Source organism: Pseudophryne corroboree, chromosome 4 (assembly GCF_028390025.1).
Source record: "Pseudophryne corroboree isolate aPseCor3 chromosome 4, aPseCor3.hap2, whole genome shotgun sequence".
In the NCBI taxonomy this organism is placed as follows: Eukaryota; Metazoa; Chordata; class Amphibia; order Anura; family Myobatrachidae; genus Pseudophryne; species Pseudophryne corroboree.
In genome coordinates, this window is record NC_086447.1 from 792,101,255 (window position 1) to 792,120,948 (window position 19,694).

Below are 19,694 nucleotides of genomic sequence, written 5' to 3' on the forward strand. Positions count from 1 at the left end.
CTGATTTTTGTAATGTGCTGACATTATCACGTAAGTCCATAAACAAAGCCATCCATTTCGGTGTCGACTCCCTGGGGGGTGACATCACCATTACCGGCAATTGCTCTGCCTCCACACCAACATCGTCCTCATACATGTTGACACACACGTACCGACACACAGCAGACACACAGGGAATGCTCTTATCGAAGACAGGACCCCACTAGCCCTTTGGGGAGACAGAGGGAGAGTTTGCCAGCACACACCCAAGCGCTATAATATATATGGGAACAACCTTATATAAGTGTTGTATCCTTATAGCAGCTTAAATATATAAAATATTGCCATAAAAAGTGCCCCCCCTCTCTGTTTTACCCTGTTTCTGTAGTGCAGTGCAGGGGAGAGTCCTGGGAGCCTTCCTCACAGCGGAGCTGAGCAGGAAAATGGCGCTGTGTGCTGAGGAGAATAAGCCCCGCCCCCTATTCCGGCGGGCTTTTCTCCCGTAGTTTGTAATATCTGGCAGGGGTTAAATACATCCATATAGCCTCAAGGGCTATATGTGATGTATTTTTTAGCCATAAAAGGTATTTACATTGCTGCCCAGGGCGCCCCCAGCAGCGCCCTGCACCCTCCGTGACCGTTGGTGAGAAGTGTGTGACAAACAATGGCGCACAGCTGCAGTGCTGTGCGCTACCTTCAAGAAGACTGAAGAGCCTTCTGCCGCCGGTTTCTGGACCTTCAATCTTCAGCATCTGCAAGGGGGGTCGGCGGCGCGGCTCCGGGACGAACCCCAGGGTGAGACCTGTGTTCCGACTCCCTCTGGAGCTAATGGTGTCCAGTAGCCTAAGAAGCCAATCCATCCTGCACGCAGGTGAGTTGAACTTCTCTCCCCTAAGTCCCTCGATGCAGTGAGCCTGTTGCCAGCAGGACTCACTGAAAATAATAAACCTAAAAACTTTTTCTAAGCAGCTCCTTAAGAGAGCCACCTAGATTGCACCCTGCTCGGACGGGCACAAAAACCTAACTGAGGCTTGGAGGAGGGTCATGGGGGGAGGAGCCAGTACACACCACCTGATCCTAAAGCTTTAGTTTTGTGCCCTGTCTCCTGCGGAGCCGCTAATCCCCATGGTCCTGACGGAGTCCCCAGCATCCACTTAGGACGTCAGAGAAAATAACATAATCCGAGTCAACCTTTTGTACATGTCGAACTTTCACACGTTGGCATGATGCCCATGTAGACCTTTGCCATGTCTACCATTAGTGGTTGACCTAATTAGGGTCGACCCAGTGATCCATACCCACAATAAATACTGGCTGCTTCTGCATGTACACTGTAGGCCACAAATGCTGGACCACTTTAGTCTTATACCCCTTTTCCACTTGTAGCACGGGTCGCAGCCGGGAGCCTGACACACCTGCGACCCGTGCTAGAGCCCCCTTCTACACTAGCTCAACAACCCGGCATATTGCCGGGTTGGTGACGCTGCTGCTGACGCAGCAGGGGCGGCGCTGGGAGATCACATGATCTCCCAGCGCCGCCCTTCCATACACTGTGAACGGGAGCCGTGTCGCTTCAGTTTATAGTACACAGCTTACCGGGTTGAACACGTGTTCAACCCGGCAAGCTACCCGGGTAGGATTCCTGGATCACTTGATCTGGGAATTTGCAAGGGGGGGGGGCGTTTCCACTAGAAAAAAACACGGGTAAATAAATGCGCGCCCCCCATGTTTTTAGAGCTAGTGGAAAAGGGGTATCACACTCCACTTCTACAGTAAATCTTTCTGCTCTTCTTTGTTTTTGCTTTGCTCCCAAATCAGAATCAGCCTCTATGTACACAAACAGGTCCTCTCTGCTTCTGTTGTATCAGTGTTCCACAGTAACTTCACAATTAGAGCAGCCAATAGAAACATAATCACAATTAACTAAAAATTCCCTTAGTACAAAATAAATAAAAGAGAAAGATAAGAGGAAAAAATATGAGAAAGACCATTTTCCATACCTGTCAACTGTCTTAGCAAAGGCTTCCAACTGTTCTAGGAAAAAGGGGTAGAGTGTGGGGAATCTTGAGAAGAATTCTCTCCCGGTCATCCTGTTAGGGAAACAAATTGCAAAACAATAATTACAATAGATTATGACAATACACCTAGACTGTCAATTAGGATACTTCAAATCTACAAAATCCTTATTATTGCCTGACACTGCTGTCGTCATGATGGGATGTAGTTATGATCCTGGCGGTCAGCATACGGACGCCGGGATCCCGGCCGCCAGAATGCCGGCAGGGGGCACAGGACTATTCCCACTCGTGGGTGTCCACGAGCCCGCAGTGAGGCCGCTTTGTTGCACTCTCCCCCCTGTCCGCATTCTGTCGGCCGGGATCCTAGCATCGGTATGTTTACTGCCAGTCACCCGTACCCAACCCGTCGTGACGGAAACAAACATCATTTCATCATATCCGTGTTATGCCTACCTGCAATATATCAATTACAACGCAGCCTATCAATAAGGGACCAGCACTGAGATATGATGCAAGTGCAACATTTTATGACTGTACAGAAAAGTGTAGCCTGTTAATCTGCAAGGAACCTCTGCATTCAGTGTCGGACTGGGGCATGTAGGGCCCAACGGGGGGATGCAGTGGTAGGGGCCCATGTTAGGGGTGTGGCCAGTCTGCAGAGGGGGTGTGGCCTGCCACCTCATTGGTTTGACTAACCATTAGAGAGTGCAATATCTGGGCCCTTCATAAATATATACAGTAAATTCAGCTGCAGCATGCATGATAATGTGCCAGATTAATAACAGCAATGCACTGTAGAAAATACACCATAGTCCAGTATAAGGTAACATATGTATAATGTATAATTCAAGTGCACAGTCTGGAACCTGACCCTTAGAGCAGAAAGTGGGCCCCCAGGCAGTAGGGCCCAACGGTGGTTTCCCCTGTACCCCTGTGGGCCAGTCCAAGCCTGTCTGCATTTATTAGAGACCAGTGACATCACACGGTACTTTACACGTCAGTAAAGTTGCTGGCCCCTAGATAATTAACTGGTTGACTCCCCTGATAAACTAAACTGTTGTCTCTCTCACAAGTATGCAACAGGTACAGTATAAATGGAACACATTCTTTTACTCTGTGCCTCGTGTCTCAATACTGTGCCTTGAGATTAATGAGCAGCATTCTAATAAATACTAGTTCAGTCCATATAACATTGTCTCCCATGCATACAGGTGACTGGGACATGGAAATCAGTCTATTCTATTTAAGAAGTTTACAAAACACCCTCCCAATCCTAATAATGGTGAATAAACCCCTACTGTACTGTTATTGGTAAGGTAGGGGATATTATGACTTCAGAAAAGGGAAAACCCTCTAAGGGTTAAAAGAGCCTTACTGGGGGAAAAAAATATCCCTCATGGGTACCATACATATGGATTACGCTGCTCAGCATTTGATTGCGGTGCCTGACCAAACACTTCTTGTATAAACACTGCACCATATGCAGAAACTGCCTTGTCAGCAGCAGTGGTTCATCTTCTTCTAATTGTACACATGAAGCATAGTTACATCTACAGTATTCTATTCCCACATGGGACCGTTCAGAGGAAAATGGTTTCTATCATCATTAAAAATACCACTATGTACATAATATTTTAATGATAGTATGAACGGGTCATTTTTCCCACGAAGATCCCATGTGAGCAGCGAATAATACATGTACTTTATGCTGCTGCAATTTAGCATCATTTAGACACTTATGCAGACATATCATTTTATTTTCTCAGTTACAGTATTTAAAACTAGACCCCTTCCTTCCTTACACTTTAATTTGAGGGGGAATGACCTTAAATACATATATAAAGTCTTTAAAAATAAAATTATAGATTAGTTCTCCCGGTGGAGAGCAGTGTTGATGAAAACTAGTAAAGTAACTGTACAGCTCTGACAGTCTGTATGATTAGGGTGGTTACCTCACATGGGAACAGAACATTTACACTGACCAGAAACTGGCGCAGTGCTTTCTTGTTGCATAAAGTGAGAGCAATCGCAGGTCCTTGTGGTACAATATGTAGACATTTATGTCATTTTATGTCATTTAACTGTCTTTACTGCATTAGACCTGCATGACCACATTCAGTAAGTACAGTGCATATTAGAGAGCATAGCTCTAGCTCAATTCTCTCTGATATTAAACCATATCATGTACTGTATGTAATAAAAGAATACACAAACCTGTAAACCCAGGTTCATTGGATGATGTACATACTGGGGGAGGGGTGGTGGGGGGGGGGCAATAAAATGCTTGGCACTGTGCTCTCCAGTCATCATTGTGATAGCTACTGTAGTGGCGTACATTGGAGCTGATTCTGAGTCAGACGCAAAGCAGCTGTATTTGCGGCCAGCCATGGAAGTCTGATTTAACACCTTTTACTATTTGGAGATTAAATAAGGCTACGGCCAAGGTCTACATGTCTCCAAGCGGAAACCTGTACCACCCACTGATTTTCTATGCAGCAGAAGATACAATGTCACAAAGGGCCTTTAGGACTGTCCTGGAGGCAATCTGCGGCAGAATGTCTCCAGGACGGTCCTGAAGGCCCTTTGCGATAATGTATCTTTGCTGATTTTTCCACTGCATAGAAAATTGCCACACATCGCTGAGAACTTCTGCCACACACCGCTGAGAATGTTATCACCCGCAGTATGACCTATAATGGATACCGTACATAATAACCGCATACCACTATAAAATGGATTCCAGCTCAGGAAATGTCTGCACAAACTAAGACTGTACTGTTCTAACTGAACATACACAACCGCTTCATGGAATAGATTACTTGTATGTTATGTGAAATGTGATGAAAATAATGTTCTGCACAGCATCTCGTCTAATTAAACACAACAACAAATATGTAATTTCTTCAGCTGAAAATTCATTGGTATCTGGCACAGTATCAGAAAACCGTACGAGCAGATCGCCTGGAATGATTAACCCACAGTAAGATATGAGAAGGCAACAATCATAAAACTACAAAGAACTCATAAGAGATAAAAATCAAAGTGACTCACACAGGAAGAAACAAAGACGATAACTTTCAGACGCAAACACTGGCACGTAGCCTACGTCTTTATAACACACAACTCTCCGGTAAGCAGATTAACTGACGGCTCTCTGGAACGCTTGTGTGTAAAGACATTTAGAGAGAACAGTCTGGGGAGATATCTTGGGTTTATTTATAAATAAGATAATATTTTACATGTGCATAAGCTTATCATGAAGATAGTAATGTAGGAGAGCTGTGCATCATCGCTATACTGGAAGCCGCAGGTTGCATCACTATCTGCTACATGCGGTCCACAAGGTTAAATCTGATTCTTGTGAATTTAGTTATTTATGGTAAGAAAGGTGCAGGCCCACTGGTGTGTGAGTATGAGTCATACTGCCTACTCTCCTGGAAGCTGCGGGAGGCTCCCGTTTTTTGGGGTAGCCCCCCGCCATCCCGGAAGAGTAGGCAGGTCTCCAACGTCCTGCTCGCACCCTAGTGATGCGGGCAGGATGTAGAGATAATCTCCTATATTCGTGGGGTTAAAATGAAGCAAATTGCGTAATTTAACCCCGCCCCCTTCCTGCGGTCCTGCGAATCGTGGTGTTTTACGGTGTGGGGGCGGGGCTTTATGATGTCACAGCCCCCGGCCCCCAAAGTCTCCTGCAGCATCTCCTCTCCGTGCTTCTCCCAGAGAACAGACATTCAAAGTAGGCAAGTATGGTGTGCGTCCTTCTGCCAGCCTGGTATCTCGCCTCTTCAGATCTACACCATTGCCACTCCTTTCCACTTTTTCTGTTACATAGAAACATAGAATGTGATGGCAGATAAGAACCACTTGGCCCATCTAGTCTGCCCCTATTTTACCATATTTTTACCTCAAACCTTATTTGACCCTTATTTCTTTGTAAGGATATCCTTATGTCTATCCCATGCATTTTTAAATTGCTCTACTGTCTTAGCTATTCCACTTGTCCACTACGCTTTCTGTGAAGTAATTTTTCCTCAGATCATAATTGAAATTGAGGAACAGTACAAAATAAAAAAAGTGATGCATGTAATAGCAGCCAATTAGAGTCCTGCTTTCACATTCACGGCAATACAGACAAAATTACAAAATCCAATTGGTTACTGTGACTCACTAGCAATTTTCCTCAGTCTTGTTATATTAAGGGGGGTACACACGGAGAGATACGTTCTTAAAATCTAAGCAATCTGACTAGATTGCTTAGATTTTAAGCATGAATCTCTCATGTGTATACCCCCAAGCGATAGCGATGGGCGGCCCCACGCATCGCTATCGCCGGGGCTAGATTGGCCTGCATGCAGGCACAATCTAGCACATCGCTCATTTCACCCGCTGGGTGAAATTAGCGCCCCCCTCGCTCAGCACACATCGCGCTGTGCTGAGCGGGGGGAGAGATGTGTGACAGATCACTCAGCACACATCTCTCTAGTGTGTACTGCCCTTTACTGTTTTGTTCCCCAATATTAAAGTGCAATGGAATATGCTGGCGCTATATAGGTAAATGTTAATTATAAAGTATACATGTGTGCACAAGCTTTCACGTATGAAGAGAATATCAAAGCTAATGGCGGCCCACTCTGCAGTGCCTTTATGAGAGCACTAAATCAGGCACCTCATATTATGGCCTCTCTAGACCCTGTATGGAAATCCCTGGAATGTCACATGGTAATATTTCAGGGATCTGTTACAAATGTGACAGTCCTTTAATATGCAGCATTATACAGTATTTGAACAGTGTGTGTAATTATCATCAGGTCAGGTGCTCCTGGTCACCTTTGGCCCCTCCACCGGAGCTCAGAGTTGTCACAAACTGCAGAGCCGCACACGTGTTTTTTTTAGTAAGCTACAGTACATATACAGATGTGTCCTAATAAACCTACCTTTTTTGTACCATAAATTTGCTGCCTAGGTGTAATCCTTGACTCTGAACTGTCCTTTGTTCCCCACATTCAATCTGTCTCAAAATCATGTTACATGCATCCAAAAAACATATCCAAAATACAACCATATCTTACATAAGACACAGCAAAAACTGAAATCTGTGCTCTCATTATCTCCCACATGAGTGTAGTATGGTATGCCGGCGGCCGGGCTCCCGGCGACCAGCATACCGGCGCCGGGAGCCCGATCGACGGCATACCGACAGTGTGGCGAGCGCAAATGAGCCCCTTGTGGGCTCGCTGCGCTCGCCACGCTGTGGGCACGGTGGCACGCTACGCGCGCCACGCTATTTATTCTCCCTCCAGGGGGGTCGTGGACCCCCACGAGGGAGAATATCTGTCGGTATGCCGGCTGTCGGGATTCCGGCGCCGGTATACTGTGCGCCAGGATCCCGACAGTCGGCAACTTGAAGACCACCCCTCCCACATTGATTATTGCAATAGTCTTTTTACTGGTCTTACCAAAAAAAGATTCTCACCAATACAATCCATTCTGAATGCAGCTGCGAGGCTAATCTTCCTTGTTATACTTCATCGTCTGCAGATTCGCTCTGTCAGTCCCTCTGTTGGTTACCTGTATTCTACCCTATCCAATATAAAATACTTTAACTCACACACAAGGCTATTTTACCAAACTACACCAATGTACATCTCTTTACTTAAAATATCTCCCAACCCGACCTCTCCGCTCTTCACAAGATCTGTGTCTCTCATCCACATTCATTATTTGCTCCCATTCACGATTGCAGGACTTTCTTCGGCATGCACCCACTCTGTGGAATGCCCTACCACACACAATAAGACTCCTCTAGTCTCCTAACCTTCAAGCGTTCCCTGAAAACTCACCTCTTCAGGCAATCTTATCAAATGCTTCTCACATAACCTTCATAAGCTTTTTTATCCAATGACATTCCCACTGTACAGTCCGCACATATCCTCACATATTTTCTCTATCTCCATTTTCCCATCCTCCTGACCCCAGGCCATCATTGCTGTGTGACCATATCATATAGCCCACCAAGAACCTTTGCAATCTGGTGGACAATTATGCAACAGATAACATCTATCCTTGTGTATCCATGCCTATTTCCCTATAGATTGTAAGCTTGCGAGCAGAGCCTTCCTACTTCTTTGACTGTATGTTATTTCCCAGTTTTGATTTATCATTGTTGTTTCCAATTGTAAAGCGCAATGGAATTTGCTGTGCTATATAAGAAACTGTTAATAAATAAATATGAAAACAATACACGCCTCATTTGTACTGGACCTCCGTCAACCTCCCTTTACCCAGGTAAGAGCCTGAACCGCATACAGCATATAAAATATCCCCTGATAGGGGAAAGGTAAGTACTGTATACTTACCTACCCTCAATGTCCCCTAACCCTCCATACACACAGCCTAACCCTAACCCCCCTTCACGCAGCCTAAACCTAACCCTTCCTCTCCACAACCTAACTTTAAACACCCTCCCCCTCAATCTCACCCTAACTCTTTCCCCCGTAGCCTAAACCTACTCTCTTCAATCAAATGGCATACTTAATATTTTTTATATTCCTATAGCAACAACTATATTGACTGCTAGATTGTGGAAGCTTTCAAAGGCTATTAAATTAACACCTGTGCATAGAAAATACCAAAGTACAGTATGTTGGCTGCCAAATGGATAAGCACGGAGGTTAAATATTTATTTATTTTATCAAAGGATATGGGTTTAAAAAATTCTGCATCACTTATATATTGTATGTTGTCATGTCTGCAGTACTTACTTTTCTAGTATACCATTGTTTTCATTTTATTCTTATTTTGATATGATTATAGTGGTTGGAAATGTGGCAACATTGATACATCATTGCCTGTTCAGGTATTAATAGTGGTTACGCTTTGTATTCGCTGTATGTAGCACTTCTCCTTGTGTATCAATGCCTATTTCCCTACAGATGGTAAGTGTGTGGGCATGGCCTTCTTACCTCACTTGTTTTATTACTGTTCTATTACTGTTTTGTTCCTAATTGAAATGCACACACAACAGAATATGTTAGCGCTATATAATACCCCTTTCCACTGACTGACCCTGGAAAAGAACAAGGGGGGTCAGTGCGCATGCGCCAAGTATTTTAGCTCAAAACTTAGTAGATTTACTCACGTTGAAGTGATCGGAGTGTGATTGACAGGAAGTGGGTGTTTCTGGGCGGAAACTGGCCGTTTTCTGGGAGTGTGCGGAAAAACGCAGACGTGCCAGGATAAAACGCGGGAGTGTCTGGAGAAACGGGGGAGTGGCTGGCCGAACGCAGGGCGTGTTTGTGACGTCAAACCAGGAACGAAACGGGCTAAGCTGATCGCAGTGTAGGAGTAAGTCTACATGGACCAAAATTCCGGGTTGATGCGCATTCACGTGCAAAAACACAGGATTTTAAAGTCAGTGGAAAAATATGATTTTAAACCTACCGGTAAATTTTTTCCTCCTAGTCCGTAGAGGATGCTGGGGAATCCATAAGGACCATGGGGTATAGACGGGCTCCGCAGGAGACATGGGCACTATAAAGAACTTTAAAATGGGTGTGCACTGGCTCCTCCCTCTATGCCCCTCCTCCAGACCTCAGTTAGAGAAACTGTGCCCAGAGGAGATGGACAGTACGAGGAAAGGATTTTTGTTAATCTAAGGGCAAGATTCATACCAGCCCACACCATCTACACCGTATAACATGGAATATACAAACCAGTTAACAGCATGAAACAAAACAGCATCAGCCCGAGACTGATCAAAACTGTAACATAACCCTTATGTAAGCAAAAACTATATACAAGTCTTGCAGAAGATAGTCCGCACTGGGACGGGCGCCCAGCATCCTCTACGGACTAGGAGAAAAAGATTTACCGGTAGGTTTAAAATCTTATTTTCTTTTACGTCCTAGAGGATGCTGGGGACTCCGTAAGGACCATGGAGTTTATACCAAAGCTCCAGACCGGGCGGGAGAGTGCGGATCACTCTGCAGCACCGATTGAGCAAACATGAGGTCCTCATCAGCCAGGGTATCAAACTTGTAAAATTTGGCAAAAGTGTTTGAACCCAACCGAGACCCCTCGGGCAGCCGCCCAAGAAGAGCCCACATTCCTAGTGGATTGGGCCTTAACCGAATTTGGTAACGGCAATCCAGACGTAGAATGAGCCTGCTGAATCGTGTTACAGATCCAGCGAGCGATAGTCTGCTTAGAAGCAGGAGCGCCAACCTTCTTGGCTGCATACAGGACAAACAGAGCCTCTGTTTTCCTAACCCGAGCTGTCCGGGCTACATACATTTTCAAGGCCCTGACTACATAAAGGGACTTGGAATCCTCCAAGTCCCCCGTAGCCACTGGCACCACAATAGATTGGTTCATATGAAACGAAGAAACCACCTTAGGCAAAAATTGAGGACGAGTCCTCAATTCTGCTCTATCCACATGGAAAATCAGATAGGGGCTCTTGTGAGACAAGGCCGCCAATTCGGACACCCGCCTTGCAGATGCCAATGCCAACAACATCACCACCTTCCAAGTGAGAAATTTTAATTCCACCGTTTGAAGAGGTTCAAACCAGTGAGATTTTAAGAACTGTAACACCACGTTAAGGTCCCATGGTGCCACTGGAGGCACAAAAGGAGGCTGTATGTGCAGCACTCCCTTTACAAAAGTCTGGACTTCCGGGAGAGAAGCCAATTCTTTCTGAAAGAAAATTGATAGGGCCGAAATCTGTACCTTAATGAAGTCTAATTTCAGGCCCATATCCACTCCTGTCTCCAGAAAGTGGAGAAAACGGCCCAGATGGAAATCTTCCGCAGGAGCATTCTTGGCCTCACACCAAGATACATACTTTCTCCAGATACGGTGATAATGTTTCGCAGTCACCTCCTTCCTAGCCCTTATCAGAGTAGGGATGACTTCTTCCGGAATGCCTTTTCCAGCTAGGATTCGGTATTCAACCGCCATGCCGTCAAACGTAACCGCGGTAAGTCTTGGAACACGCAGGGACCCTGTTGCAACAGGTCCTCTCTGAGAGGAAGAGGCCACGGATCTTCTGCGAGCATTTCCTGAAGATCTGAATACCAGGCCCTTCGAGGTCAATCGGGAACAATGAGTATTGTCCGCACTCTTTTTCGTCTTATGATTCTCAATATCTTTGAGATGAGAGGAAGAGGAGGAAACACGTAGACCGACCGAAACACTCACGGTGTCACTAGGGCGTCCACCGCTACTGCCTGAGGGTCACTTGACCTGGCACAATACCTCCGAAGCTTCTTGTGGAGGCGTGACGCCATCATGTCTATTTGAGGAAGTCCCCAACGACTTGTTATCTCTGCAAAAACTTCTTGATGAAGTCCCCACTCTCCTGGATGGAGATCGTGTCTGCTGAGGAAGTCTGCTTCCCAGTTGTCCACTCCTGGAATGAAGACTGCTGTCAAAGCGCTTACATGATTTTCCGCCCAGCGAAGAATCCTGGTGGCTTCCGCCATTGCCACTCTGCTCCTTGTTCTGCCTTGTCGGTTTACGGTTCACAGTAACGGCTGTGACGTTGTCCGACTGAATCAGAACCGGTAGGCCGTGAAGATTCTCCGCTTGACGCAGGCCGTTGTATATGGCCCTCAATTCAAGTACGTTGATGTGTAGACAAGCCTCCTGGCTTGACCATAGTCCCTGAAAAATGTTTCTTTGCGTGACTGCTCTCCATCCTCGGAGGCTCGTGTCCGTGGTCACCAGAACCCAGTCCTGAATGCCGAACCTGCGACCCTCTAGAAGGTGAGCACTCTGCAGCCACCACAGGAGAGACACCCTGATGAATGTGAAGATGGGACCCGGACCATTCGTCCAGAAGATCCCACGCATGAAACCTGCCGAAGGGGATGGCCTCGTAGGACGGCACCATTTTCCCCAGTACTCGAGTGCATTGATGAACTGACACCCTTTTCGGTTTCAACAGGTCTCTGACCGTGTTCTGGAGTTCCTGGGCTTTTTCCATCGGGAGAAAAACCCTCTTTCTTTCTGTGTCCAGAATCATGCCCAAGAAAGATAGCCGAGTCGTTGGAACCAACTGTGACTTCGGCAGCTTGAGAATCCAGCCATGTTGCTGCAGCACTCTCAGGGAGAGCGACACGCTTTTCAGTAACTGTTCTCTCGATCTCGCTTTTATCAGGAGATCGTCCAAGTACGGGATAATTGTGGCTCCCTTGCTTTCGAAGGAGCACCATCATTTCCGCCATTACCTTGGTGAAAATCCTCGGGGCCGTGGAAAGCCCAAACGCCAAACGTCTGAAACTGGTAATGACATTCCTGTACAGCGAATCTCAGGTACGCCTGATGAAGGGGATATATGGGGACATGAAGGTATGCATCCTTTATGTCTAGTGACACCATAAAGTCCCCCCCTTCCAGGCTGGAGATAACTGCCCGGAGCGATTCCATCTTGAATTTGAACTTTTTCAAGTACAGGTTTAGGGATTTTAAATTTAAAATGGGTCTGACCGAGCCATCCGGTTTCGGGACCACAAACAGGGTTGAATAGTACCCCTGCCCCTGTTGAAGCAGGGGAACCTTGACAACCACTTGTTGTTGACACAGTTTTTGAATTGCAGCTAAAACGATCTCCCTTTCTGCGGAAGAAGCTGGTAAGGCCGATTTGAAAAACCGGCGAGGAGGCACGTCTTCGAATTCCAGTTTGTAACCTTGGGACACAATTTCCATTGCCCAAGGATCCACCTCTGACCGAACCCAGACGTGGCTGAAGAGTCGAAGACGTGTCCCCACCGGCGCAGACTCCCTCAGTGGAGCCCCAGCGTCATGCGGTGGATTTCGTAGAAGCCGGGGAGGACTTCTGCTCCTGGGAACTAGCCGTAGCAGGCAGCTTTTTCCCTCTTCCCTTACCTCTGGCGAGGAAGGAAGAGCCCCGACCTCTTCTGGACTTATGCGACCGAAAGGACTGCATCTGATATTGCGGCGTTTTCTTTAGCTGTGGGGAAACATAAGGTAAAAAGGTAGATTTGCCCGCGGTAGCTGTGGAAACCAGGTCCGCGAGACCTTCCCCAAATAAATCCTCACCTTTGTAAGGCAAAACTTCCATATGCTTCTTTGAGTCGGCATCACCCGCCCATTGGCGGGTCCACAGGGCTCGCCTAGCAGAAATCGCCATGGTGTTGGCTCTCGAACCTAGCAGACCAACGTCTCTCTGAGCATCTCTCATATATAAGACTGCGTCTTTAATGTGACCTAAGGTCAATAAAATGGTATCCCTATCCAGGGTACCAATGTCAGCTGACAAGGTATCCGTTCAAGCCGCAACAGCCCTACAAACCCAAGCCGACGCTATTGCCAGTCTGAGCAAGGCCCCCGTATGTGTATAAGTAGATTTTAAGGTAGTTTCCTGTCTGCGATCAGCAGGATCCTTGAGGGCGGCCGTGTCTGGAGACGGCAGCGCCACCTTTTTGGACAAGCGCGTTAACGCCTTGTCCACCCTGGGTGAGGATTCCCACCGTAACCTGCCCTGCGCAGGAAAAGGATACGCCATAAGAATTCTTTTGGGAATCTGCAGTTTCTTGTCTGGAGTTTCCCAAGCCTTTTCAAATAACCCTTTTAGCTCATGAGATGGGGGAAAGGTTACCTCAGGTTTCTTTTCCTTAAACATGTGTACCCTCGTGTCAGGGACAGAGGGGTCATTAGTGATATGTAAAACATCCTTTATTGCAATAATCATATAATTAATACTTTTGGCCACCCTTGGGTGTAACCTTGCATCATCGTAGTCGACACTGGAATTAGAATCCGTGTCGTATCAGTGTCTGCTACTTGGGACAGGGGACGTTTCTGAGACCCTGAAGGGCCCTGTGACACAGCCAAAGCCATGGATTGACTCCCTGTTCTATCTCTGGACTCTGCTTTGTCCAACCTCTGACGTAATAAAGACACATTTGCATTTAAAACATTCAGCATAACCATCCAATCATGTGTCGGCGTTGCCGACGGAGACACCACAATCATCTGCTCCACCTCCTCCTTGGATGAGCCTTCCGCTTCAGACATGCCGACACACGCGTACCGACACTCCCACACACTCAGGGATATATCTATATGGAGACAGTTCCCCAAAAAGGCCCTTTGGAGAGACAGAGAGAGAGTATGCCAGCACACACCCAGCGCCAACTGACACTGGAAACCAGACAAAACAGCGCTTTTATATAAAATATATAATTATACACTCACTGCGCCAATAAAAAGTGCCCCCCCCTCTTTTTTGCCCTCTGTCATCGTGTTCAGCAGGGGAGGGTCCGGGGAGCCAGCTTCTCTGCAGTGTGCTGTGGAGAAAATGGCGCTGGTTAGTGCTGGAGGATAAAGCTCCGCCCTGTCAGCGGCGGGCTTCAGTCCCGCTCAAATTTTCTATACTGGCGGGGGATTCTATAATATAGTGCCTCCGCAGCCTCTAAATATATTATTAGCCAGTCCCAAGAGGTTTATAATTGCTGCCCAGGGCGCCCCCCTGCGCCCTGCACCCTTCAGTGCCCGCTGTGTGTGTTGTGTGTGGGAGCAATGGCACGCAGCGTTACCTCAGAGAAGATCTGAAGTCATCAGCCGCCTTTGAAGTCTTCTTTCTTCTTATACTCACCCGGCTTCTATCTTCCGGCTCTGTGAGGAGGACGGCGGCGCGGCTCCGGGACGAACGGCGAGGGTGAGACCTGCGTTCCGACCCTCTGGAGCTAATGGTGTCCAGTAGCCTAAGAAGCAGAGCCTATCATTTAAGTAGGTCTGCTTCTCTCTCCTCAGTCCCACGATGCAGGGAGCCTGTTGCCAGCAGTGCTCCCTGAAAATAAAAAACCTAACAAAATTATTTTTCAGAGAAACTCAGGAGAGCTCCCCTGTAGTGCACCCAGTCTCCTCTGGGCACAGGATCTAACTGAGGTCTGGAGGAGGGGCATAGAGGGAGGAGCCAGTGCACACCCATTCTAAAGTTATTTATAGTGCCCATGTCTCCTGCGGAGCCCGTCTATACCCCATGGTCCTTACGGAGTCCCCAGCATCCTCTAGGACGTAAGAGAAAATAAGAATTTACTTACCGATAATTCTATTTCTCGTAGTCCGTAGTGGATGCTGGGGACTCCGTAAGGACCATGGGGAATAGCGGCTCCGCAGGAGACTGGGCACAAAAGTAAAGCTTTAGGACTACCTGGTATGCACTGGCTCCTCCCCCTATGACCCTCCTCCAAGCCTCAGTTAGGATACTGTGCCCGGACGAGCGTACACAATAAGGAAGGATTTTGAATCCCGGGTAAGACTCATACCAGCCACACCAATCACACCGTACAACTTGTGATCTAAACCTAGTTAACAGCATGATAACAGAGGAGCCTCTAGAAAAGATGGCTCACTACAGCAATAACCCGATTTTTGGTAACAATAACTATGTACCAGTATTGCAGACAATCCGCACTGGGATGGGCGCCCAGCATCCACTACGGACTACGAGAAATAGAATTATCGGTAAGTAAATTCTTATTTTCTCTGACGTCCTAGTGGATGCTGGGGACTCCGTAAGGACCATGGGGATTATACCAAAGCTCCCAAACGGGCGGGAGAGTGCGGATGACTCTGCAGCACCAAATGAGAGAACTCCAGGTCCTCCTCAGCCAGGGTATCAAATTTGCAGAATTTTACAAACGTATTTGCTCCTGACCAAGTAGCTGCTCGGCAAAGTTGTAAAGCCGAGACCCCTCGGGCAGCCGCCCAAGATGAGCCCACCTTCCTTGTGGAGTGGGCATTTACAGATTTTTGGCTGTGGCAGGCCTGCCACAGAATGTGCAAGCTGAATTGTACTACAAATCCAGCGAGCAATAGTCTGCTTAGAAGTAGGAGCACCCAGCTTGTTGGGTGCATACAGGATAAACAGCGAGTCAGATTTTCTGACTCCAGCCGTCCTGGAAACATATATTTTCAGGGCCCTGACAACGTCTAGCAACTTGGAGTCCTCCAAGTCCCTAGTAGCCGCAGGCACCACAATAGGTTGGTTCAGGTGAAACGCTGAAACCACCTTAGGGAGAAACTGAGGACGAGTCCTCAATTCCGCCCTGTCCGAATGGAAAATCAGATAAGGGCTTTTACAGGATAAAGCCGCCAATTCTGACACGCGCCTGGCCTAGGCCAGGGCCAATAGCATGACCACTTTCCATGTGAGATATTTTAACTCCACAGATTTAAGTGGTTCAAACCAATGTGACTTTTGGAACCCAAAAACTACATTGAGATCCCAAGGTGCCACTGGAGGCACAAAAGGAGGCTGTATATACAGTACCCCTTTTACAAACGTCTGAACTTCAGGGACTGAAGCTAGTTCTTTTTGGAAGAAAATTGACAGGGCCGAAATTTGAACCTTAATGGACCCCAATTTCAGGCCCATAGACACTCCTGTTTGCAGGAAATGTAGGAATCGACCCAGTTGAAATTCCTCCGTCGGGCCTTACTGGCCTCGCCCCACGCAACATATTTTCGCCAAATGCGGTGATAATGTTTTGCGGTTACATCCTTCCTGGCTTTGATCAGGATAGGGATGACTTCATCCGGAATGCCTTTTTCCTTCAGGATCCGGCGTTCAACCGCCATGCCGTCAAACGCAGCCGCGGTAAGTCTTGGAACAGACAGGGTCCTTGCTGGAGCAGGTCCCTTCTTAGAGGTAGAGGCCACGGATCCTCCGTGAGCATCTCTTGAAGTTCCGGTTACCAAGTCCTTCTTGGCCAATCCGGAGCCACGAATATAGTGCTTACTCCTCTCCATCTTATAATTCTCAGTACCTTGGGTATGAGAGGCAGAGGATGGAACACATACACTGACCGGTACACCCACGGTGTTACCAGAGCGTCTACAGCTATTGCCTGAGGGTCCCTTGACCTGGCGCAATACCTGTCGAGTTTTTCCCAACGGTTTATAATCATGTGGAAGACTTCTGGGTGAAGTCCCCACTCTCCCGGGTGGAGGTCGTGTCTGCTGAGGAAGTCTGCTTCCCAGTTGTCCACTCCCGGAATGAATACTGCTGACAGTGCTATCACATGATTTTCCGCCCAGCGAAGAATCCTTGCAGCTTCTGCCATTGCCCTCCTGCTTCTTGTGCCACCCTGTCTGTTTACGTGGGTGACTGCCGTGATGTTGTCCGACTGGATCAACACCGGCTGACCTTGAAGCAGAGGTCTTGCTAAGCTTAGAGCATTGTAAATGGCCCTTAGCTTCAGGATATTTATGTGAAGTGATGTCTCCAGGCTTGACCATAAGCCCTGGAAATTCCTTCCCTGTGTGACTGCTCCCCAGCCTCGCAGGCTGGCATCCGTGGTCACCAGGACCCAGTCCTGAATGCCGAATCTGCGGCCCTCTAGAAGATGAGCACTCTGCAACCACCACAGGAGGGACACCCTTGTCCTTGGTGACAGGGTTATCCGCTGATGCATCTGAAGATGCGACCCGGACCATTTGTCCAGCAGGTCCCACTGGAAAGTTCTTGCGTGGAATCTGCTGAATGGGATTGCTTCGTAGGAAGCCACCATTTTTCCCAGAAACCTTGTGCATTGATGCACTGAGACTTGGCTCGGTTTTAGGAGGTTCCTGACTAGCTCGGATAACTCCCTGGCTTTCTCCTCCGGGAGAAACACCTTTTTCTGGACTGTGTCCAGGATCATCCCTATGAACAGAAGACGAGTCGTCGGAACCAGCTGCGATTTTGGAATATTGAGAATCCAACCGTGCTGCCGCAACACTACCTGAGATAGTGCTACACCGACCTCCAACTGTTCTCTGGATCTTAACCTTATCAGGAGATCGTCCAAGTAAGGGATAACTAAAACTCCCTTCCTTCGAAGGAGTATCATCATTTCGGCCATTACCTTGGTAAAGACCCGGGGTGCCGTGGACCATCCAAACGGCAGCGTCTGAAACTGATAGTGACAGTTCTGTACCACAAACCTGAGGTACCCTTGGTGAGAAGGGTAAATTGGGACATGAAGGTAAGCATCCTTGATGTCCAGAGACTCCATGTAGTCCCCTTCTTCCAGGTTCGCAATCACTGCTCTGAGTGACTCCATCTTGAATTTGAACTTCTGTATGTAAGTGTTCAAAGATTTTAGATTTAAAATCGGTCTTACCGAGCCGTCCGGCTTCGGTACCACAACAGTGTGGAATAATACCCCTTTCCCTGTTGCAGGAGGGGTACCTTGATTATCACCTGCTGGGAATACAGCTTGTGAATGGCTCCCAAAACTGCCTCCCTGTCGGAGGGAGACGTCGGTAAAGCCGACTTTAGGAAACGGCGAGGGGGAGACGTCTCGAATTCCAATTTGTACCCCTGAGATACCACCTGAAGGATCCAGGAGTCTACTTGCGAGTGAGCCCACTGCGCGCTGAAATTCTTGAGACGGGCCCCCACCGTGCCTGAGTCCGCTTGTAAAGCCCCAGCGTCATGCTGAGGGCTTGGCAGAGGCGGGAGAGGGCTTCTGTTCCTGGGAACTGGCTGATTTCTGCAGCCTTTTTCCTCTTCCTCTGTCACGGGGCAGAAATGAGGAACCTTTTGCCCGCCTGCCCTTATGGGGCCGAAAGGACTGCGCCTGATAATACGGCGTCTTCTTATGTTGAGAGGCGACCTGGGGTAATAACGTGGATTTCCCAGCTGTTGCCGTGGCCACCAGGTCTGAAAGACCGACCCCAAATAACTCCTCCCCTTTATAAGGCAATACTTCCATATGCCATTTGGAATCCGCATCACCTGACCACTGTCGTGTCCATAACCCTCTTCTGGCAGAAATGGACAACGCACTTACTCTTGATGCCAGTCGGCAAATATTCCGCTGTGCATCACGCATATATAGAAATGCATCTTTTAAATGCTCTATAGGCAATAATATACTGTCCCTATCTAGGGTATCAATATTCTCAGTCAGGGAATCCGACCACGCCAACCCAGCACTGCACATCCAGGCTGAGGCGATTGCTGGTCGCAGTATAACACCAGTATGTGTGTAAATACATTTTAGGATACCCTCCTGCTTTCTATCAGCAGGATCCTTAAGGGCGGCCATCTCAGGAGAGGGTAGAGCCCTTGTTTTTACAAGCGTGTGAGCGCTTTATCCACCCTAGGGGGTGTTTCCCAACGCACCCTAACCTCTGGCGGGAAAGGATATAATGCCAATAACTTTTTAGAAATTATTAGTTTTTATCGGGGGAAACCCACGCTTCATCACACACCTCATTTAATTTCTCAGATTCAGGAAAACTACAGGTAGTTTTTCCTCACCGAACATAATACCCCTTTTGGTGGTACTCGTATTATCAGAAATGTGTAAAACATTTTTCATTGCCTCAATCATGTAACGTGTGGCCCTACTGGAAGTCACATTTGTCTCTTCACCGTCGACACTGGAGTCAGTATCCGTGTCGGCGTCTGTATCTGCCATCTGAGGTAACGGGCGCTTTAGAGCCCCTGACGGCCTATGAGACGTCTGAACAGGCACAAGCTGAGTAGCCGGCTGTCTCATGTCAACCACTATCTTTTGTAAAGAGCTGACACTGTTAATTCCTTCCAACAGTTCATCCACTCAGGTGTCGACCCCCTAGGGGGTGACATCCCTATTACAGGCAATTTGCTCCGCCTCCACATCATTTTCCTCCTCATACATGTCGACACAAACGTACCGACACACAGCACACACA

At 47.6% G+C, this 19,694-nt stretch overlaps 1 protein-coding gene across 5 annotated transcripts in view; it reads right to left on the minus strand.

Moving 5' to 3' along the window:
• The window catches only part of THADA (THADA armadillo repeat containing), a 1,252,206-nt gene that overhangs the window by 630,926 nt on the left and 601,586 nt on the right, over positions 1–19,694 (minus strand). For all 5 annotated transcript variants that reach the window (XM_063918333.1, XM_063918332.1, XM_063918334.1 and 2 more), the window contains exon 27: positions 1,980–2,069. In XM_063918333.1, the coding sequence (XP_063774403.1) occupies positions 1,980–2,069 (90 nt within the window). The remainder of the gene's footprint in view (positions 1–1,979; positions 2,070–19,694) is intronic.